At 46.1% G+C, this 23,793-nt stretch overlaps 1 protein-coding gene across 1 annotated transcript in view; it reads left to right on the top strand.

Moving 5' to 3' along the window:
- Positions 1-7,194: 7,194 nt before the first annotated feature.
- The window catches only part of LOC147642094 (uncharacterized), a 125,851-nt gene continuing 109,252 nt past the window's right edge, over positions 7,195-23,793 (top strand). The window contains exons 1-2 of the mRNA XM_086802851.1: positions 7,195-7,350; positions 7,667-7,736. Coding sequence (XP_086658977.1) covers positions 7,270-7,350; positions 7,667-7,736 — 151 coding nt within the window. The 5' untranslated portion in view covers positions 7,195-7,269. The remainder of the gene's footprint in view (positions 7,351-7,666; positions 7,737-23,793) is intronic.

Here is a 23,793-nt window from a genome sequence, read left to right as displayed (position 1 = left end):
GATCGTTACTATTAAGATTTTCTCAAATACAAGTTGATAATTTATCATTTCAACAGTAGGTGTAATCTCCAAAAAAAGACCTTACTTGAATAGTTCAGTGACACTTGTATTAGACCATCCAAAAATTGACTGCAAATTTAGCATCGTAAGAGATGCACGCAATACAGATATGTTGGCACCATTGTATAATGGAAGGCGTGCAAGTTTACGCATGGCCTCTTTCTCTGGTTCATAATTTGACCGTTGAGAATGTCGTGGTTGATGATCTTCATGTTCATACTCCTCGAAGAGAGCTTCTTGTTGCTCGATGAAGGCATCCAACATTTCTTCCATTGGACCTTCTTCCATTTCCTGACCTTCTTCCATTCCCTCGGGTGCTGTTAATTGAGCTCCATCTGTCACTCCCTCCTGCGATATCCTCATCCTTTGTTGGGGATGAGAATTCACAGGCGCAATGTTATCAAGATGCGGCTGCACACTTGCTTGGTTGTACGATTGAAACCGTAAATTTTGCAAGCGCTCCATTGGAAATATGCCAGCATCATGAACATGCTCGTTGCAAATCCTTCGTTTTCGAAAGATTTGGTACTTACATCGCATGCATGGACACGCTATTCTCTCTTCAAGATTGAGAGGCTCCATCTAGCAGGATAACATGTATATGCAGCTCATTAAACACAAATCATTATGCATTACACAAAGCACTATGTAAACCATAAAACAGGGCTTCTTTTTCCCAGCTCTGTTTGAAAATTAAATAGAATTTGAACAAGGATGGAGAGAGAAGCTATCTCTATTCATAAATAGCTATTTATAAAGGCCTTATGCAATAATCTAAATGCATAGTATAAGTATAAGCTTGCATAATAAGGCTGCAAGACTTATGCATAAGCTCTATGCATAAGCCTTATGCATAAGTCTTATGCATAAGCCATATGCATAAGCTCTATGCATAAGCCATATGCATAAGTCTTATGCACACGCTCTATGCATAAGTCTTATGCATAAGCCATATGCACACGCTCTATGCATAAGTCTTATGCATAAGCCATAAGCTCTATGCATAAACCCTAAACCCTCATTCAAGATGCCCTTGCCTTTTCTTTGCTCGTAGTCACCATAATTCTTTTCTGTGCGGGACAGCTGAAAGTAGTAATTTGGCTCTAAAACGCAAAATATATGTCGGAATTAGGATTTTGACGGCTCTATAGAAAGCTAACGGAAGATAGAACCTACCCCTAAAAGCATTTTGATTCAGTCAAAGTGGAAGTATATTCTGTTTGACTTTGACCAGAAAGTCAACATGACTACTTTGACCGAGATTGTGATATCAGATTAAGGGGTTCTATGGCTCATTTGAAAACTCTCAAGGAGTAGAATAGAGTCGTGTAATCACTCGGACCTAATCCCAAAAACCCTAGGACTGAATTAGGGTTTTGTAAAATCCCAGAAATTTTCAAAATTCAGTCCCAAAGCTCAATCCGGCTACAAATGATTGGTGTTTCTCCCCTTGGTAGTTGTGAATAACTCTTCAAGTGTATCCATGGGGTAAATCTCCAATCAATAAGCTTGTTTGGCTCCCTTGTTGGAAAAATTCCGCCAGAGTCTCCTTTGTAATTGGAACCAAATCTCAAATGAAAATGCAACTTCTCAAATCACAATGCAATACTCTTTGTATCCCACAATGTCATGAAAGATCATATGCACTCTTTGTCCATCAAAGCATTTGCAATATCCACACAATATGACGGAAAAGGGGCCCCATTGCCCAAATGCATCCACAAAGTCGATGGTGAGGATTGTTGAGGACGCGCGTTGAAGCTTGCCGATCTCCCGGCCAAGCTCTTCTCACCCCTTCACCGAGTTTTCCTCCAAGGTGAAGGTTGAGGCCATTTCTTAACACCGGTGTACCTAATCCCCCTTTGTACCGCTTTACCAAGCAATCACGGCACAAAGAGTTCAAGCCATTCTCCCCTTGGCCTCTCCAACCAATGCCAAGGTACCCTCACACATTGCTAGATTCTATGAGTGTAGGTACAAAATGATGTGGATAATATCAAATGATAGAACAAGTTTGTTGGCTTACAAGTATTGAGCATGACTCATGCCCTTTTACAATTTAGAACTCATCAATAAAGCATGGACTCATGCCTCAATCCATCATCCAAAAGCTCCAACACAAACCAACAATTCACAATGCCCTCACCATGGCATTTGCATAAGCATTTGTTAACCACAATCAAGGCATTTGCAATTGCATTCCAACAATCCCTAAGCCATAAGTCTTATGCACACGCTCTATGCAATCACGCTCTATGCATAAGCCTTATGCACACGCTCTATGCATAAGCCATATGCACACGCTCTATGCATAAGCCTTATGCATAAGCTCTATGCATAAGCCATATGCATAAGTCTTATGCGTACGCTCTATGCATAAGCCATATGCATAAGTCTTATGCATACGCTCTATGCATAAGTCTTATGCATACGCTCTATGTAAGACTTATGCATAAGCTCTATGCTATATGCCTTATGCACTATGCTAACCCTTAATCCCATCACCCAATGGTGTAATAAACATGATCTTGTTTTACATGGATAATAGATCTTACCTTGATAACATATATAAACTCTATGAATAAAGAGAATACCTTATGCATAGAAAAACAGAGCATAAGACTTATATGTTATATGTATAAGAGAGTAAAAACATTTAAAAAGCTTTCAACAAGAAGGCTACGCAAGCTCTATGTACAATGTCCATGCAAGCTTTCAAGAAACCTATGCATAGAGATTTTATAAGCTTGTAAGAAACCTATGCATAGAGATTTTATAAGCTTGCAAACTCTATGCATAAAGCCTATGCATAGAGCTTATGCATAGAGATTTCACAAGCTCACAAGCTCTATGAATAGAGCTTATGCATAAAGCTTGCAAGAAGGCTATGCATAGAGATTGCAAGCTTATGATAGGTTTTATGCATAGATATTAAATTAATCCTATGTGTAAGCTTACAAGAACCCAAAACTAACCCTAAACCATAAAACAGGGATGCAATAATTCATAGAAAATAGCATAAACAAGAAAAATCGAAAGAGGATCTACCTCTTTTTTGCAAAGCTGAAGGAGAGGATTGGTGAAAGATTGGTGAGGTGAAAGAGCTGCAAAACAAAATATTAAACAAACTAATTAGTAAATTAAACACAAGAAAAAGAACTAATACAAAACCCTAAAATCTTTATGCATGCATTAGGAGATCTATGCATACATAGAGAGCTCTCAACATGCATAGAGAGCCAAAAAAACACAAAACCCTAAACATCCTAATTCTTAAATTAAAAAGTAAAAGCAATTGCAAGAACATATTAAGAGAAGGAGAAGAGGAGAAAAGAAGAAAGAAGGAGAAAAGAGGAGAGAGGAAAAAAGAGGAGAGGGAGAGAAAGAGAAGAGGGAGAGAAAGAGACCTTCTCTAGCTGTAACGCGCTCTCCTGTGCGAAAAAATCAGAAAATAAGCTCTCGGCTGTGAAAAACTTACGAGCGCCGGTATATGCTACAGAATATGCGTCGAAATATACGTCGGTATATGCCACGGAATGTGCGTCGGTATACGCGTCGGAATATGCGTTGGTATAATCGTCGGTATACGCGTCGGGACACGAAAATTTGAAAAAACCCCGTCCTACAATACTCCTCCAACATTACGACGGACATACCGACGTTCGACATTTGCGTCGGTATTTTAGCGTCGGTATGCCCTCAAGCTCTTGTAGTGAATGGGAAAGTGTGTTATATTATAACAGAAAATTGACTTATATACAAGGCCATAAGTGTTTACATACACTTAAACTGTGGCAAGTTGGTTGGGCTGCCCAACGTTCTTAAGTAGCCTATTGTTTATATAATGCTTAATCTCACAATACACTTAAACTGTGGCCAGTTGGTTGGGCTGCCCAAGGTTCTTAAGTAGCCTATTGTTTATATAATGCTTAATCTCACAATACATGCATGAAGTAAATTTTGAGGGGATTCATCCTAGGTTGCTACCACATTTGGAGTGAGAATCACCATAAGTATTATGCTTTAATGTTCTTGGTCCACATATATTTTAATATTCTTGGTCTTCTTCTTAGATGATGCAATGACAGTAGGATAGTCTATTCTAACCACTCAATGGGACCAATGACACTAGTGGCTTCCATTTTTCTTAAGCTTATCTTTGACCTACCAATGCATACTTTCGCTTGGGTTTGTAAGCAAGCTTGCTCCACAACATGTGGGTCATAGTTAGGTGCCTTTTGGAGTGAAAATCACACACTATTTCCTCTAGTCAAAATGAAGAAATTTGTATCCAAAGGAATTGGAGGATGTTAAGAAATCTTTAATGTGACTACTAGTGCATCCTCTTGCTTCTTCTTGTAGACACCCTTTGTTAGGGGCCCCTTGATATAGTTTGGAACCAAGTTGCTTTGGTGTCTCCTTGGTGGTGCCATATAGAGAGAATGGGGTACTTGTTAGAGTGGAGACAAAGGTAGCAACACACACACACACAGATGCATGAAGCAAGGAGAGATAGAGAACAACACTCAAAGTATATTGATGAGAATGAGTGACAAGATAAGGTCACACATGCTCGAGGGAAAAAAACCTCATAAGGTGGGAAAAAGTTGCTGCAACCCATTATTAGCATACGAGCATGTGTGACATGATAAGGTTACATGCTCGGGGAAAAAAAACCTCGTAAGGAGGAAAAAAGTGCCACGACCATTATTAGCCTACGTCCATACATCACTACCATATAAATGGCTATAGAAACCCCCTGTAGTGATGATGTGACCGTGTACATGATCATGTGGCTGATCAATCCCCAAATGGTAATAATCCTAAAGCTTTACGAAAAATTTCAAACTTATCTCATGAGAGAGCCTTCATGAACATATGTGCTACATTATCGTGTGTAGAGACATAAGCCAAACGAATCTCTCTTGTAATGAGCCTCTCCCTGACATAATGATAATACACCTCAATGTGCTTTGTGCAAGCATGAAACACTGAGTTCCTCATAATGGCTGATGCACTCTGTAGGCTATCAGTGAAGATGGAGGTGGAGGAGTCCAAGACGAAGATATGCCAAAAGGCATTTGAGCCATACATACTCCTGTAGTCGTTGTAAAAGCTACCCTGTACTTACTGAGCATCATAGCTTGAAGTGGCCATGTGGGTTGCTGAGCTATGATATACATGCTAAGATAAAAGCAAAGCCACTACTAGACACTTATGTGTCATAACATTCATAATTGCTTTGCTTTTTCTGAGGGCTTTGCATTTTCTTCTCAGCATCCTTGCCAGAAGACTGGCATGATTCTACCTTTGGCTTATAGCCGCCTTAAGAAAAGGCTTTGCCTTTACCTTTTTGACTAGCAGTGAATGCGTGATCTCCCACATGCATTTTGTTGATTTATCAAGGAATATTTATCATAGAATTCAGACCTAATTACACACACATTTTTGTTCGAAACTTATTTTTGCTTCCCACTATGTATGTGAACTATCAAACTGATGCATGTGTTCTCCCACTTGAACAAGAATTTCATCATCTCCCCACTCACAAATCAACTTTTCTACCATTAACTACGACCCTTAGCTATGGTCTCACAACTATTAATGGGTAGGAACACTTGTGGGTTGGGATCTCAATCATGAGAAAGCCCAAGAGGAGCTTAATTTGTTAGATAAACACTGATTAACTAATTGTGTAGGAGCACTTATGGGTTGGGATCTCCATCATGACAAAGCCCAAAAGGAGCTTGATTTGTTAGATAAACACTGATTAACTAATTCTAACCATAAACGAAAGCTTTATATCAGATAAGCTTGCTCTCCTTCTTATGAAGTAGGTATGATGTTGACACCACATCGACCATCAACAATCACTTTCGGAATTCGTATCTCTATCGTCAATTTTTAGCTACCTATAGATGCTCTAGTGTTTCACTAATTTCGAGCACTGCTACACACCTCTCTAAACAATGCTCTAGTGTTTCACTACTTTAGAGCACTGTTGCACACCTCTCTAAACAATGCATATTCTCACATCTTAGTCAACTAACCATCATCACATGCACTTAATGAGACACACTCAATCTACAATACACTGAATTAGATTACAATATGCCCCACCAACGTTTTTTGAATTAATTAATTAATAGATGGCCATTTCACTAAGGTGAAAGGCCTTTAATATAGCAATAGGTGGTCTTTTTTAGCAGGAAAATCTGAAGTAATTTTTTTGTTTAGGAATGTTCCACATGCCTTTGCATGCAATGTCTCATGCCTTTTGGTGGCTTGCGCACAAGCATTCTCTCTCTCGTGGATCCTCGTCTAAGCGCTCTCTCTCAACTTCAACTTCAACCTCAACCTCAACCTCAACCTCAGAAAATGGAATCTACCCGTGTTGGATCCAGCTCATGGCATTCTCTCTCTGTCTCTCAGATCCTCGTCTAAGCGCTCTCTCTCAACCTCAACCTCAACCTCAAAAAATGAAATCTGCCTGTGTTGTAGCTCCTCTTCTCGAAAGCATGACACGGTAGCCTCTACGAGGGGGGTCTTCCTTGGCATTGTAGACCAAAAATAAATTCCTCCTATACACCCTAAGTGGAGAGGAAAACTATGATCTCTTTGAGATAGAGGAGGGGAAGAGGTGGAGACCACAAGGTAAACATTAGTCGATTGCCTGAGTTGAGAGACTGCGCTCTATTGCAGCGAGCACACCAAAACGAGTTCCTCCTATACACCGTAAGATGGAAAGGTTGCAATGGAGAGCCCCTCCTAGCGAGCACACACCAAAACGAGTTCCTCCTATACACCGTAAGATGGAAAGGTTGCAATGGAGAGCCCCTCCTAGCGAGCACACACCCTCAGAGAGAACACAATCAGCGCACTGACAGAAGCGTGAGATCTCCTGTACATCTTCAGGGAGAGACCTTAGTCATGGGACAGAGAGAAGCGTGACTAATGTTTTTTATGAGAAATTAAATATAAGCACCCTTATTGTGCCTAATGTTTTTTTTACGAAAAATTAAATATAAGCACCTAAAAAAAGTAATTAATGTAAAAGAGTGATAATTAATGTAAAAGAGTGAATAAGCACCCTCAAAAAAACATTAGGAATAGGTGGGGTTCTACTCATGCAATATACCTTTCAAAGAAGGAGAGAATGGGTCTTCCACAGGCGATGTTACAACCAATGGGGGCAACCATGAGAAACACATGGTAGCCTGCACATTTGGGCAACAATCGTACCTCCAACTTAAGTATATTGTGCCATGCACAATGGCTATGACAATGAATGTAATCTTCATTCTTCTTTTTTCATAAAATACGAGAGGGTAGGAATAAGATCCTTTAAAATTCCAAGGTGAAAGCTATGCCAAGAATCATTTTTGTTTGTGTGACAAGAAGATGGAGGTAACTGAAGGGCAACAGGCCCTGTGTGGCGTGGAGCTGCTACTGTAGCTTCGAAAGTTGATGGAAACGATTTAAGAACTCGCATGTTGTTTCACGCACGCCATCCTTCTCCTTGTTTGGCTGATCCTCACAGACAAACAGAGAGAGAGAGAGAGAGAGAGAGAGAGAGATGCCGATTACGCCGTCTTACACATGGCAGGAGAGCCCAACTTGGGTCACTATTCACGTTGCCCTTCGCTCCGTTTCACCTGCAAATGTTGACATTCTCAGTATGCTCCTACTCCTCCTGTTTCATTCATTTATTTGCTAGAGAACTGATGTTCTCTTCTTGATCTTTCATTGCTTTGGTTATATGAAGGCATATACAATTATGTGTCACATACATATTGGTAAATTTTATCAAACGAGTACGTGTAAAGCATTGTGGACTCACTAGAAAGGCATCAATTCCAATCCCCCTTTTGTTTGGGGCACTCTGAGGTCAAGGGTGTGGTGTGCCAACCATCAAGATGCATATCCAGGAAAGGAAAGCTATGTGACATCTCATCCCTGGTGTCTCAATGTAGGAGGCCGAGATTTGTGGTGTAGCTAGACCGGCCTGGCAATACACGTAGAGTAGCCTACCACCTACCCATAGAATAGTCAAAAGTACGAGTTCTTCTTGGTTCTCTCTCCATGATCCCCTGCCTCCTAGTGGGCATTTGGTAGAGAAAGCTTCATATGCATTGGCTATTCTGTCCCGAGCCCAAGGAGATTGACAAGTGGCTTGCAAAACTTTAGTAGCCTTTATATCTTAAATCATTAATTACATTCTTGTAACAAAACTAGGAAAACAGCTCTCCAAAAGTGACTATCAATACTATCCCAGTTACTATCGATACCGGGTGGTAGCCCATAAACTCTCTACGAATAGGCGAGCTAACTTGGGAGTCTTCATATTCTTCTTGGTTGGAATAAATGAGCCAACTTTGTCAATAAATCAACTACTAGCCACACAAAGTCGTGTTCTCTCTATATCCTTGGTAGTCCTACTTGAACGTGCATCCTGCACTTGGATGCCACGTGGAAATATCTATACAGAAGGTGCAAGTCTTAGAGTGTCTGGGATGAGGCTGCTAGGGATCCACTATAGAGGGTCATGGTCAGGTGTGCATGTCCCGCACATGAAGTCAGTGCATGTCCCGCACGTCTATGTAACCCTTTGGAATGATGTAGAGGTGGACCGGCGGGCTTTGCTCGGGCTGCCAGTCTTATGGCAGCCCATGGCCCACCAAACGGCCAGCCCAAGCTCCACCAAGAGTCCATGGGTATGGGGGCTCCAGAGTCCAGCCCTATGGACTGGCAGCTCATGGCCCACCAAAGGGCCAGCCTGAGAGCCAGCAAGAGTCCATGGGTATGGGGGCTAGCCATAGGCCAGCTCTGTGGACTGGGATTTGCTCGGGCTGCCAGTCTTACGGCAGCCCATGGCCCACCAAAGGGCCAGCCCAAGAACCACCAAGAGTCCATAGGTATGGGGGCTCTAGAGGCCTGCCCTATGGACTTGCAGCCCATGGTCCACCAAAGGGCCAGCCTGAGAGTCCATGGGTATGGGGGCTAGCCATAGGCCAGCTCTATAAAGCCCCATCCAGCAGCGACGAACAGCACGTGTGAAAGCAACGGCTTTTATGCCTATGTCCCGTAGTCTTGAGCAGGCCGACAATAGTAGATCCAATCGATGAGCATATGAGATTGCCTATATAAGTGTTATTCAGTCTTTTTTTCCCTAGAAAAGAGACTTCTATTAAGTATATATATTTTTTCAACAAAAAGAGAGATTTCAGATCAAGCAGGGGGAAAATCTCAACCAATCTAGTGCCTTGTGCTGCCAGCAAGGTGTAGCAATGTTGGTTGCCTGGCACACTAAGGTGGTGGTTCTCCTCAGTATTTCCGTAGTCCTTGATGCTCACAATGTAGCGCACATATGAATAGACAGATTAGAATGAAGCATAACACAATGACAAGATTGGCGAGACTGACAAGAGCACTGGAACAACACTTGTATTACTCTAAGACATTGTTACATGCCCTTCACTGTACTTTGCGCATCCAGCAATGGTCACAGTGAGTAGGACGACACACACAAGCTGAAATAGACAAGTCACTACAGCACTGAAGATTAAAGATAGGATGTCCTATAAAGGATGAAAGAGATGTCCTCCAAGATGAGTTGAGGGACCATTTAAATTTTAAACATTCTTGCAAGATGTGGTAGGGTCAGTGGAGTCGGTGGCATCTCCTATATCTGGTAGATGCTTGTTGGAGTGTCAGCGCGGTGCCTTTAATGCGAGTGCGTGCACCTCTTATGTATCCATTGGTGGTTCGTGTCTGTTTCTGGATAGTTCACCGAATGCTCTGGAATGGTTCCTCTAGGGTTGATCCACTGTGGCGGTGTTACGATGTGGCTGTGTGGACATCCTACATGGTGGACATCATAGAGGTACCAAACGACTCCTCCAACTTTGTCCTATAAAGGATGAAAGAGATGTCCTCCAAGATGAGTTGAGGGACCATTTAAATTTTAAACATTCTTGCAAGATGTGGTAGGGTTAGTGGAGTCGGTGGCATCTCCTATATCTGGTAGATGCTTGTTGGAGTGTCAGCGCGGTGCCTTTAATGCGAGTGCGTGCACCTCTTATGTATCCATTGGTGGTTCGTGTCTGTTTCTGGATAGTTCACCGAATGCTCTGGAATGGTTCCTCTAGGGTTGATCCACTGTGGCGGTGTTACGGTGTGGCTGTGTGGACATCCTACATGGTGGACATCACAGAGGTACCAAACGACTCCTCCAACTTTCCATTAGAGCACGATGAGGCCCTAGGTTTAGGGGAACTTGTCACGGGCCAAGGGGGCAAGGTGGTCAAAACCCTCTTAAATACGGTAACCAAAACCCAACCATGGGCCTGACCGATCCCCCAGTGCACCAGCACAAAGCATCTACACAAGTGCCCGTGGAAGATCCTGCCATCCCCTTGGGGGAGTGTCCTAAGTCTTGGAGGAAAGAACAATACGGCACTTCTCCGACAATCAACTCACGATCCCACTCTCCTCTCCAAGGCAGCTGTGACAAGGGAACCCCTCTCCCTTCCTCTCCTTTCTTTGCTTCTAAGGTCGTGGGAACTTTAATCTGACATACTTGTCTCCCCCCCTGCTTCTTTCATATTCGCCCCCCTCTTGGCCTTTTTCATACTCGCCTCCCGCCTTTTTCATATTTGCCCCCCTCTTTGGCTTTTTCTTACTCGCCCCTCTCTTTGCCTTTTTCTTACTTGCCTCCAGCCTCTTTTCATACTTGCTCCCTTCTTAGTCTTTTTCATACTCGCCTCCCTCTTCACTTTCCATCTTGCCTTTAGCTCCTTCTTGGTTGTCTCAGCCCTTGAACCTTTGCTCTTGCAGAGAATATCAGATGGTTGATGTAAAAGACTCAACATGACTTATATAGGCACTTCAATGCTGGTCGGTTTTCTCGAGAGCTGATGACCCAAAATTGGCCAAAGAAGGCAGGGCAATCGACGTTCAAGAGCCCACTGTCCATCGCAAACTTGTCACGTGCACACCTTCAGACAGTGTGATGTGGCCATGTCTCTACCATTTAGCCACTTTAGAGGGCGTGCTCATGACCAGGTTTTGGCCAATTTTGGGTCTTTTCAGCCATTCCATGTATCTTGTCTAGGTGCCCAAAGGGCAGCCCAATGTTGGCGTGTTTACTATTACGGACATTTGTATTTTTTAAAAAGGGTTGACAGTCAACCAACCCTAAAAGCTAGCCAACCAGCCCATAAAACACTAAATAAAGAGCAAGCAAATGAGGGTCATTCATGTGTGAGTTGTAGGCATGTGCTTGGAAACAGTGGGCTAAGGGCTTCCCGACATACTATGAGCACGCATCATCATCATCATCATGGAAGCGCCCCGCTATAGGGTTTGTGTTTCCATTCATTGTAACTTACATTCATACGCACATCAGTGCATAGTAGATTAGGGCAATCTCTCTCTCGTCTATTATGTATGACTAAGTCAAGCAACTTTGTGTTAATTTGTGATTAATTGCATTAATCACATCTCAAGTCTACCGCTGTTAGTTAGCATGTTAGCAACCTGTCTCACCAGCCTGGACATTTCCCAGTATGAAAGGGGTCTGGTGGACTCCAGGATGTCTAAATATTTGGAAAGTACAAGCTTTGGGAATGGGGGATTATCCCATAATACAAAGGACCGCACTCCTAAAATTTAGGAGAGTTGCTATTTTTGGCCCGACTCCGATGGAAATTCTGTTTGCATCATTACATCTGGAATTGAGCAGATACCAAGAGTTGGCAAAGTGACTATGACAGAATGTCTACTAGTTGGGATAGTTTTAGAGGTAAAGATTATGGAAGGACCCATCTCTTAGATTGGGACATGTGGCAAGAAAGTGGACCAAAGTGAGACAAGTGGCCTGACACTTGTTAGAAAGTGGATCCAAGTTAGACAAGTGGCCTCACACTTGTCACTTTAGCTATTGTGTGGCTCTCCACTTATCATTGTAGCCTTCTCTTGCCATTTTAGCTCATGGGAGGCCCAAATCTATAAATTGGAGCCCTCTCTCTTCATTAATGGAAGGCTCTCTTGCTGCACACTAGCCTCTACTACCGTTACGGGTTGCCCTAATGATGGCTACTCTCTTTCTCTCTCTCTTGAAGGCTGCCCATGAAGAATACCGGCTTGGGGACTGTTTCGAGGCTTCCATCGCGAAGAAATACTGAAGGCAAGGGTATTTAATCATTTATTATGATTTCTAGCCATTGTACTTGTTATACCAGCCTTTATACCTGTTGTACCAGCCGTTGTACTTGCTGTACCAGTCCTTGTCCTTGTTGTACTTGTTGTACCACCAATTGTACCAGCTATACCAGCTTTTGTACTTGCTGTACCAGCCACCACTGTACCTGCTGTACTAATCACTGTACATGCTGTACCAGCATTTATACTTGTTGTACCGACTATACCAGCCACTGTACGTACCGGCTGTACCAGCCATTGTACTCGCTGTACAGGCTGAATGGAGAGTTGTACTTGCTATACTAGCTCTATTGCATGAAGACCTGTGGTTTTTGGGGAAGAATCAGTACCCACACGGAGGTATATGGATTATGTTGTTGGCTTGGCATTTCTACAGCCTATGTTCCGGCTTGGTTGCCTCGTGTTGGGCTGTGTTATGGCATTTGTATATGGATAATCCGGCATCTCCCGTGGGGAGAGTAAGGCTCTCAAAGCTTGTACATGATATTATTCTCCTTGGGTAATAAAATACTCCAAGGGGGGGGGGTCGGCCCATTCCGGCCTCTATGTGGTGTCACACGGGCAAGCTTCATTTTCAGCATTTGTGGATGTTTTGTCCAGCTTTTATGTTTTATGCAAAGTGATGATGGATATGTGTTAAGGTTGTGGCCATGTTTAAATGTTTTAATATGCATTGATGGTATCAACAAGTGTGTCAAAGGCCCTAGTCCCCCGGGCACCGCCGTGAGTTACACAACCAGCCAAAGGAATATGATCTTCCTTGATTGAAAACTTTCCAAGAGCCTCTTTGAAAAGTTGGAGAGGAAAAGGGGGAAATTTTGTCGCCCCCTCGAGTGATGGACTTGTGGGTAAGTCATCAATCCTGCGCCTTTGGATCTACCAACCCGGTTGGGTGGAGGATTCAAGAACGGGAATCTTGGGTGCTCCAGCAGGGCCATGGAGTCCCTCCGATGCCAGTCATGAAGATCCCACTGAAGTTGGGCTAGGGGGATGATTCTCCTAAAGCCATAGGCGCCACAAAGTGTTGTTTGTGATTTTGAGAGGGGATAGGTAATATGCCATTTGTGTCGTGAAATCCGACTATCCGCACTCACTATTTGTGGGTGCAGCAATCCTCCTCTGGAAGGGGCCCTTGTGCGTTGCGAATGGCCATGGCTTTGATCACGAAAGTGAGAGATGCAATCCTGTCTGATGCCAAAGTTTGCCTAAGGGGTGTCATGCCAAAAGGAGAAGTTCACAACCCATGTAGGGGGAGGCGAACCTAGAGGAATCTGTCACTCCTGGGAATGGCCGAACCAATGTCACAAATAAGGTTTCTGCTACCTCTATGTCCTGCGAGTTGCACTGCCTCAGCAGAGGGAGGCAGCTCTCTTACCTGTAACCAAGAGCCGCGCTCAGGCAGCAAGGAGGTGCCAAACTTGCGGAGAGGAGCCTCATAAACAATCCACAGGCTGCTAGAGGACAAGGGAGGTTTTCCCCCTGCTGGGAGGCTGCGTTGAATCAATGTTGCTCAATTCCTCTTTGTTGAAGTGCCAGACGATGACCCCCTAGCTGGGCCGCTTGGTCCTCTCCTGCTCAAAGGAAGTTACGGATCAGCCTCTGACCTGGCCGATACAATGAGAGAAGGCCCAACAGGAGGTAATGTACCACGTGGTGATGAGGAGCAGTAGGTTGGCCACCACCACTCTCCTTGCCAAGGAGAGCCATGTGGAGTTTCCATACAAAAGCTTGCATTGAATGCTCAAGAATAGGGAGCAATGTGCTGCTCCGAAGAGATCGATGCCCATGTGGCACCCGCCGAGGTAGGGCATGGGGGTGCCTTGGGGTGCAATGGGGAGACGAAGGCCTTGCAAATCTGTGGCTTGGAAGCTCAATAGTTGCTCATGGCCTTCATCATGAACAGGAAGAGAAAGGGGGCCAGAGGGGGAGCTTTGGCGGATGGGAAGATGGGGAAACACTCTCCTTGTGCTCGGCTATGGGCGGAGTAAACCATTGATAACCCCCCTCTCCTATGAAGCATAAAAGCCCATTTGGAGCATAGTGTACCTTTGAGAAAGGTCTAGTCCACCCTGTTGTAGGCCTTCTCGAAGTCGAGCAGGAATACCACTGTGACATGTGACTGTCGTAAACACAACCTTAGTCTAACTAAACTGCACTTAATGATGCTTAAGAAAGACAGATAGTGCCAATGCAATGCAATGCAGCTAGATTAGATGAATGGGTAACAATGAGATCTGAATAGATCTATGATGCTGTCCTAGATGACTATCCTTCTCGGGATGAGAGGAATAGGCTGAATGCTGATGCTGAGGACTGTTCCTTGCTCCAATGCTGAGGTCCACCCTTCGATGCCGGCTTCCCTCTATGTAGGAGATAGGAATGATGAACTATATGCTGAATATGCTGCCTATATGCTGAATATGCTGATATACTGAATGAACTGCTGTCCCACTGTCTTTCCCTTGTCTCCTGGAAGGAAACGCTGAAGGGATGGCTTTGGAACTAATGCAATGCTGATCTGATGCTCTCGTGTTGCCTGGGAAGGAAACGCTGAGGAGATGGACGCGTTGGCTGAACTGAACCGGACTGAACTATGTGTTGAACTGGGATGCGTTGATGGACTGAAAACGCTGATGTGAGATGCGATGATGGACTGAATGGTATGCGCCTCTATTTATATGAGTGCCTGGTGCTGGTCGGCCAGCCTTGCTGTAGTCGGCCAGCCCTGAATGCTCACGACTGCATATGAATGCCATAAATGCCATAAAATGCCAGTCGGCTGGTTTATAAATGCTGTCGGCTGATGCACATGAATGCCTTACAATGCTCATGATAACGAGTACTGATGTTGGTGATAAAACACCCCCATATGATGCTCATACTGATATATGCCTGAATGAATATCCTGATTATATGCCTGATGATGCCATGCTACTTGTACACCTGATGGGTGTGCACGTGACATTCCCCTCTGCTAAACTGTTGCTGGGTGGTATACCTGGCAACCTTTCGACTCCTCTGGTGATCCTTCTCCACCAAACCACTGCCCCCTTCTGACTTCTTCTGTCGGGACTGAGGTCGGCTGTAGGAGTGGAATCCTTTGAGCCAAAGACTGTCTACTGTGGGAACTGAATGGCAAATGCTGCTAAAACTGCTTGGAAATACCTGAGTCACCCCTGACCTGTCTGTGGAAACCTTTCACCTACCATCTCCGTCGTTCCTGAAGCTCTGAACCTCCTGAGGCGATGTTGGAGCCAACTTCCGTCTTCTTTTGTGGAAGAGAACCACCTGCTGCTGCCAGTTGAAGCCCAAAACTTATGTGCTCCTTTGATGATGGATGTCATTCTTCACCAGAGAATTCATGGGCAAACATGTGTGCCTTGCAGATGCAAGACTGACTGCTAAGATGATTGCTATGCAAGCCATGTGCAACCCTATATGTTGTGCAAGAATGCAGATGGATGGGTTACTAATGCATACCTAAGGGAAGATCCCTAAGGGTGGCGTGCAAGATTTTGAGAGCTGGGTTTAACTGTGCGGAAGCGATTAACATGATGTCTGACTGAATGACTGATGGAATGAAAATGATCCCTGTAACGCTCTGATACCAATGTGACATGTGAGGGATTGACCGTCGTAAACACAACCTTAGTCTAACTAAACTGCACTTAATGATGCTTAAGAAAGACAGATAGTGTCAATGCAATGCAATGCAGCTATATTAGATGAATGGGTTACAATGAGATCTGAATAGATCTATGATGCTGTCCTAGATGACTATCCTTCTTGGGATGAGAGGAATAGGCTGAATGCTGATGCTGAGGACTGTTCCTTGCTCCAATGCTGAGGTCCACCCTTCGATGCCGGCTTCCATCTATGTAGGAGATAGGAATGATGAACTATATGCTGAATATGCTGCCTATATGCTGAATATGCTGATATACTGAATGAACTGCTGTCCCACTGTCTTTCCCTTGTCTCCTGGAAGGAAACGCTGAAGGGATGGCTTTGGAACTAATGCAATGCTGATCTGATGCTGAAAACGCAGATGCTCTCGTGTTGCCTGGGAAGGAAACGCTGAGGAGATGGACTCGTTGGCTGAACTGAACCGGACTGAACTATGCGTTGATGGACTGAAAATGCTGATGTGAGATGCGATGATGGACTGAATGGTATGCGCCTCTATTTATATGAGTGCCTGTGCTGGTCGGTCAGCCTTGCTGTAGTCGGCGAGCCCTGAATGCTCACGACTGCATATGAATGCCACAAATGCCATAAAATGCCAGTCGGCTGGTTTATAAATGCTGTCGGCTGAGTAACATTGCTGTCGGCTGATGCACATGAATGCCTTACAATGCTCATGATGACTAGAGTGCTGATGTTGGTGATAAAACACCCCTATATGATGCTCATACTGATATATGCGTGAATGAATATCCTGATTATATGCCTGATGATGCCATGCCACTTGTACACCTGATGGGTGTGCACGTGACATTCCCCTCTGCTAAACTGTTGCTGGGTGGTATACCTGTCAACCTTTCGACTCCTCTGGTGATCCTTCTCCACCAAACCACTGCCCCCTTCTGACTTCTTGTGTCGGGACTGAGGTCGGCTGTAGGAGTGGAATCCTTTGAGCCAAAGACTTTGTCTACTATGGGAACTGAATGGCAAATGCTGCTAAAACTGCTTGAAAATACCTGAGTCACCCCTGACCTGTCTGTGGAAACCTTTCACCTACCATCTCCGTCGTTCCTGAAGCTCTGAACCTCCTGAGGCGATGTTGGAGCCAACTTTCGTCTTCTTTTGTGGAAGAGAACCCCCTGCTGCTGCCAGTTGAAGCCCAAAACTTATGTCCTCCTTTGATGATGGATGTCATTCTTCCCCAGAGAATTCATGGGCAAACATGTATGCCTTGCAGATGCAAGACTGACTGCTAAGATGACTGCTATGTGCAACCCTATATGCTGTGCAAGAATGCAGATGGATGGGTTACTAATGCATACCTAAGGGAAAATCCCTAAGGGTGGCCTGCAAGATTTTGAGAACTGGGTTTAATTGTGCGGAAGCGATTAACATGATGTCTGACTGAATGACTGATGGAATGAAAATGATCTAAGGCTGGTTACCCTGTAACGCTCTGATACCAATGTGACATGTGAGGGATTGACCGTCGTAAACACAACCTTAGTCTAACTAAACTGCACTTAATGATGCTTAAGAAAGACAGATAGTGCCAATGCAATGCAATGCAGCTATATTAGATGAATGGGTTACAATGAGATCTGAATAGATCTATGATGCTGTCCTAGATGACTATCCTTCTCGGGATGAGAGGAATAGGCTGAATGCTGATGCTGAGGACTGTTCCTTGCTCCAATGTTGAGGTCCACCCTTCGATGCCGGCTTCCCTCTATGTAGCAGATAGGAATGATGAACTATATGCTGAATATGCTGCCTATATGCTGATATATTGAATGAACTGCTGTCCCACTGTCTTTCCCTTGTCTCCTGGAAGGAAACGCTGAAGGGATCGCTTTGGAACTGATGGGATGCTGATCTGATCCTGAAAACGCAGATGCTCTCCTGTTGCCTTGGAAGGAAACGCTGAGGAGATGGACGCGTTGGCTGAACTGAACTGGACTGAACTATGCGTTGAACTAGGATGCGTTGATGGACTGAAAACGGTGAGATGCGATGATGGACTGAATGGTATGCGCCTCTATTTATATGAGTGCCTAGTGCTGGTCGGCCAGCCTTGCTGCAGTCGGCCAGCTCTGAATGCTCACGACTGTATATGAATGCCATAAATGCCAGTCGGCTGGTTTATAAATGCTGTTGGCTGAGTAACATTGCTGTCGGCTGATGCACATGAATGCCTTACAATGCTCATGATGACTAGAGTGCTGATGTTGGTGATAAAACACCCCCATATGATGCTCATACTGATATATGCTTGAATGAATATCGTGATTATATGCCTAATGATGCCATGCCACTTGTACACCTGATGGGTGTGCACGTGACAACCACCAAATTCTCCTAATGGATTTGAGCAGTTGCAGTCGCCTCCCTGAAAATGAAGATGTTATCTAGGATGCTCCTATATGAGAGAGATCCTGTCTACATGCCATGAATCAGGTCTGGGGGGTATGACTGAAGGCGACAACTGCTGGCTTTGGCAAGGATTTTGTAGGTGGTGCCTAGCAAGGTGACATGCCACCATCGTCGAACCTCTAGTTGATCTCCCCCTTCTTTGGGATCAGGTGGATGTGGGTGCTCAGGATAGGAGCTCGTAGACATGACCTTGTTGAAGGCCATCCATAAACCGGCCTTCATGAGGTCCTTGTGCTGTTGAAAGAGGAAGACTGGTAGGCTGTAGGCCATTCTCGCTTGGGCATATCCCACGAGTGTGAGCCAGAACAGCTTGTTGTCTTGGAAGGGAGAATTCAAAAAGTGCCCAAGGCCATGGGAATGATGGCTTTAGTGTGTTGCCAGACACGTTGGCATGCCTTGTCTCACTGAGGGGAATCTGGATCATCTGTGCAATCTGTAGAAGATTGAGGCAAGGGAATGAACGTGAGGGAGGTCCAACTCCATCTTCCCATTCACGCCTTGAAGGTGGTGGACAGTATCTTGATGATACAGGGGCCAGTGGATGCGATGAAATCACCTGTCACTGTGTCTTGTGCCTCTGTTCAGAAAGATGTCCGCACGTATTACTGGTGATCCAAGTGCTGGACCTCCAAGGCCCCAGGGTGGTATGGGTGACCTCCAACTGGATGCTAATTCAGGGCCGTTTGGGGTTTTCTTGTGGAGACGCTGAAGCGAGGCTAAGCTACGGTGAAGGCCTCTTTCCTGCAGCGAGAAAGCTTGGACTTTGTCTTCAGTGGCTGCTTGCAGAAAGAGGCTAACCTCCTAAAGAGCCCTAGTGAGGGCTGAAGCGGCGACAGAGGGAGGGGGGGGGGGGGCGGGTTGGGGGGAGGAGCACTCCCAAATCTTCTCAATGTGCTGGCAGATCTTTGGGTCCTTGATGAGGTAATCCAGGATCTTGGTAGTCTACTAATGGTCTTGTTGCCACAGGTCAAAGGTGTAAGAACAGGGGTGGAAGGTGCTGTTAGCCAGAATGCCAATGGAACCACCTTGGTCACAGACCCACTCATTAAGATAGAAGTGGTCCAGCCGGGAAGATTGCGGCCTTGGTCCCGGCAGTCAACTCGGAGAAAAGGAGGCTTTGAGGGTTACAATCGAACTTTGAAAGGTGCCATGCATCTTGGCCCTGGGTGATGACGGTCAACTCCTCCCAAGCAGAACACATTCCTTCAGCTCCTATGGAGTCCAAACAAAGATGCTGTCCCAAAGGGCCCGTCGCCAGAAATCAGCAGGTATGGCTGCGCACTGGGAGAAGCTTCCCACACGTTGTGGCCTGCTGTGAGATGTTTTTTCTGCACAAAGAGCATGTTGATATCACCAGCAACAAGGGGTCCTTGGAGCTCCTCTCACAGAGTCATCTTACAGCTATGGTTTGTGTAAACATTCCAAGAGAGAATTCGCATGACTAGAGAAAAGTATACGTGCCTTGTTTGAGTCCTGGTTGGCAAGGATTTGAAGCTGGTTTGGATGGGGAGTAGCGGCTGCTCATTCAAATGCAGAGGTGCTTCATGTGAGAGCGGACATGTGCTGCTAGGTAGGACTTTGTGTGAGCCCTGCTCCAGAGTTCTGTCAGTGCAAGTACTAGATCCACCACTTTGTGCTGGCCCTGCTCCAGGGTGGTCATTCTCTCAGTACAAGTACCCTGTAGATCCCTTCCTCTGCTACAAAATTGATGCAGAAGAAGACGAAGAGGTTGGCCTTCCTTGTCTCCGTCACATAATAGGAATCATCTGGCTCTCTGTAGCTGGAGCAGTCCAGGTCCATAAGCGCGGCTGTCCGTGATGCAAAGGTCTCTAACAAATTGGAAGAAGCTGATGGCATGGTCTCGGATAGTGAAAGCAACTAAAAGGCTATCCCACTCAATTTTAGGGGCCACGGAAGGAGAAGATGATGGCTCCTACAACATGATGAGCAGGTTGGGAATGGTGCGGGTTCATGCATACTTGGAACAGGGAATCGAAGATTTCCTCTTTTATTTGGCTTTCTCTATCCCACTCAATTTTAGGGCCACACTTAGTGGGAAGGAGAAGACGATGGCTCCTACAACATGATGAGCAGGTTGGGAATGGTGCGGGTTCATGCATACTTGGAACAGGGAATCGAAGATTTCCTCTTTTATTTCCTCTCTCTCTCTCTCTCTCTCTCTCTCTCTCTCTCTCTCTTTGCGCATGGTGTGACGTTGCGCACCCCCCCCTCCCTGCTCGCGCTGCGTGCTGGTGGTCTCTCATGCCCGTGCTGCCTGTGTGTTGTGCTGCGCCTGTTCGTACACTGTGTGTCGCGCTGCTCTGTGCTGTCTGCCTCGCACCTGTGCGCCCTCTGTCCGCCTTGCTCTCCGCTTTGCTCTCTGTGCGCTGCGCTGCTCTGCGCTGTCCGCCTCCCTTTCCCCACCCGCCTTTGCTCAGCCCCCCAAGGCAGCAACTAGGGGGAAATAGCCAGAATGAACCTACAGGAGCTGGAGGCATACATCAAGACAGTGGAGGACAACACCAAGAAGTTACTGGGCGAACAAAAGAAGGTGCTGGACAGGGTTCTGAACCAACATGAAAAACAGTTGGAAGGCCTCCGCAAGGAGATACAGGGAAAGAACAACAAGATTGAAGAACTGGCAGCCCAGGTGAACCACCAGGAAGAGGTGATTCAGATGTTGAAAGAGACCCAGCTGCAACAAACAGGAATGCCAGAGGCTGCCCCAATGATAGGGGAACTCCGGGCAGAAATGGAAGCCCTAAAGGCTACGGTCAAGGACCATATAGTGGAGGAAGGGGAACTGAATATTCAGGAGGGTTTAAGGACTAACTTGGAGCAGTTGAAAGCTGCGAGTGATAAGCTGTGTGAAGAACTGCAGACCACTAAGAAAGATTGGGTGGAGGTGGTGAAGAAGCACAAACCCCCACAGAGCATCATACATGAGACTCTTGAGGAGAAACGCAGGAAGGATAGGGCCCTCCATGTGCGAGTACGGGGGCTATAGGCAGGGGCTTCCCCCAAGGAGGATGCCATGACGCTTTGCTAGATGCCAGGAGTGGACGGGATTGCCCCCCCCTTTGCAGATACATGGAGGGCAGGAAAGGATATGACACGAGAGCGACCCCTCATCATTAGATTCCCTGATGCCACCAGCAGACAGGCCTTCTTAGACAGGCGGGCTGCCCTCAAGGGCACACAGGTGTACATGGGAGATGATCTCACTCCAGCACAGGTGGCACACCGGCATGAGGCGATGGTGACTGTTCATGAGGCCCGCAGAGCACGCAAGTGGGCTATCTACAGAGATGGTAGAGTCATTATCAATGAGCGCCGTCCCATCTCTGACACAGATTCTTAGCATCGTCCGGAAGGACGAGGATGCATGATATCTTTGGGTGCGGCTACAGCTTAGCAGAGTCATCCACATTGCTGTGTGTGATTTTGCACCACGCCACTCGCTTTACGCCACACAGCATGGCCAGTCACTGTACTTACCATTATATGGGGATATCATGGAGTTCTCACAGTTGGGGGAAGTCCTCCTGCTCAGGGATTTCAACACCAAGACGGGAAGTCAGCAGGTCCCACTACTCGATCTAGACGACCCTATTAGACTACAAGAGTTGGACATCACTGACACAGGGCTGCAGCGATCATCATAGGACCGTGAGGAGGTCACAGTGTATGGGAGATATTTCTTAGAGCTGGGAGCTGCACATGGTCTCGTTATCTATAATGGGATGTCTCGATGGCCCTCCTCTAGCGCCCTCACCTCCTTCCCTCACTCAGGAGGCACTAGCACTGTGGACTACCTTATGGGATCTCCGGCTTTGGCACACCTTATCCCCGACTTCTCCATTTCACCACCTTCTTTTGAAGCTGACCATGCCTACCTCTTACCTGCACACCACCCGTCCCTCCACCATCCCCCCCCATCTCACATTACACTCAGGTCCTTTTTGATCACGAGCTTGACCTTGTTTACTCCAACCACATCAACCGCCAACTCTGGGATGTGGAACCTAATGTCCCCCTATCCACCCTCACAACACAACTCACCACCATACTCCACACATCCGCCACCGCTCCTTTCATCTGCACGCGGCGGTCTACCGCCAAGCCACCTTGCGGTTCAATGCCCCAGAACTATTGGTATGATGACGAATGTCCGGCCACACGCTCCCGTCTGAAGCATGAGGAGGGATTGGGAAAATCACGAAGCGCCAAGCGCAACGGATTTCTCAACGGCTCACCCAACGCAAGAAACGGGAGTTCTATGCTCGGAAAGAGGATGAGTTATACCGACTTTTCTTAGGGCCGAAGTGCAAAGAGGCCTGGAGGAAACTCCAAGAACATCGCCCCCCCACACCTTCACCTGCCCGGACACATGGCACTCCTATGCACGCTCCCTCTATCATATCCCCCATCAGCCACCCCTACCCCCACCACCAGATCCCCGCCCCACCACCTCCACCTTCTTCACAAAGGGCATGGTCCTCAAGGCCATTCGTAGACTACGCAATGGGTGAGCCCAAGATCATGAGGGACTCATTGCCGAGTACATCTCGCATGCCCATGATACCCTGGCGCCCCTACTAGCCTACATGTTCAATAGAGCCCTTTGTGAAGGATTTCCACCCTCTTGGTCCACCAACACCATCACCCCCATCCTCAAAGTCGGAGATCCACTTGATCCTAATAACTACAGGATGATCATGATTGGCCACACATTGGCCAAACTCTATGGATCAGTGCTAGAGGCGGAGCTCAGTTCATTTGCAGAGAGCCAGGGATGCAGAGCCTTAGGACAGGCTGGCTTTCAGAGGAGCTACTCTACCCTTGATCACATCTTCACCCTTTGTGCCATCATCGAGGAGAGTACAACACGACATCAGAGGATTTACTGTTGCTTTGTGGATTTCCGCAAAGCTTTTGATACTGTACCCCGAGCCCGCCTCCTACACCGTCCACAGGAGATTGGAGTCCCATCTGACATGGTTTGGAGCATCATCTGTCAGAATACGCAGCGGAGATGATGACCAAATCTGGGAACACGAGCAAAAACGCAGGCAGAAAAACAGCACAAGAGAGAGAGAGATGTAGGCGTGTAACTCTGCTCTATATACACAAGAAGATCCCGAGGAATGATACAAATGAGGTATGGGGGCTGAGGACCTATATATACCTCCCTGGAAGGGCAGTCGGCCAGCACTAAAAGTGCCCACGACTGAAGAAAGAGGTCCACGACTGCATAAATGCAGTCGGCCAGCAATCAGGTGCCCACGACTGAAGAAAACCAGTCGGCCAGCAGCAGGTGTCACCAATTGGCCGACCATTTGGTCCATTCCTAGTTTTTGCGTCTCGTTCACTTGAGGCCAGGCCGGTGTCTCA

Source organism: Cibotium barometz, chromosome 1 (assembly GCF_041138505.1).
Source record: "Cibotium barometz isolate CiBa-2024 chromosome 1, ASM4113850v1, whole genome shotgun sequence".
NCBI lineage: Eukaryota > Viridiplantae > Streptophyta > Polypodiopsida > Cyatheales > Cibotiaceae > Cibotium > Cibotium barometz.
Note: the sequence above shows the minus strand (reverse complement) of the source record. Positions and strands in the feature narration are given on the sequence as shown.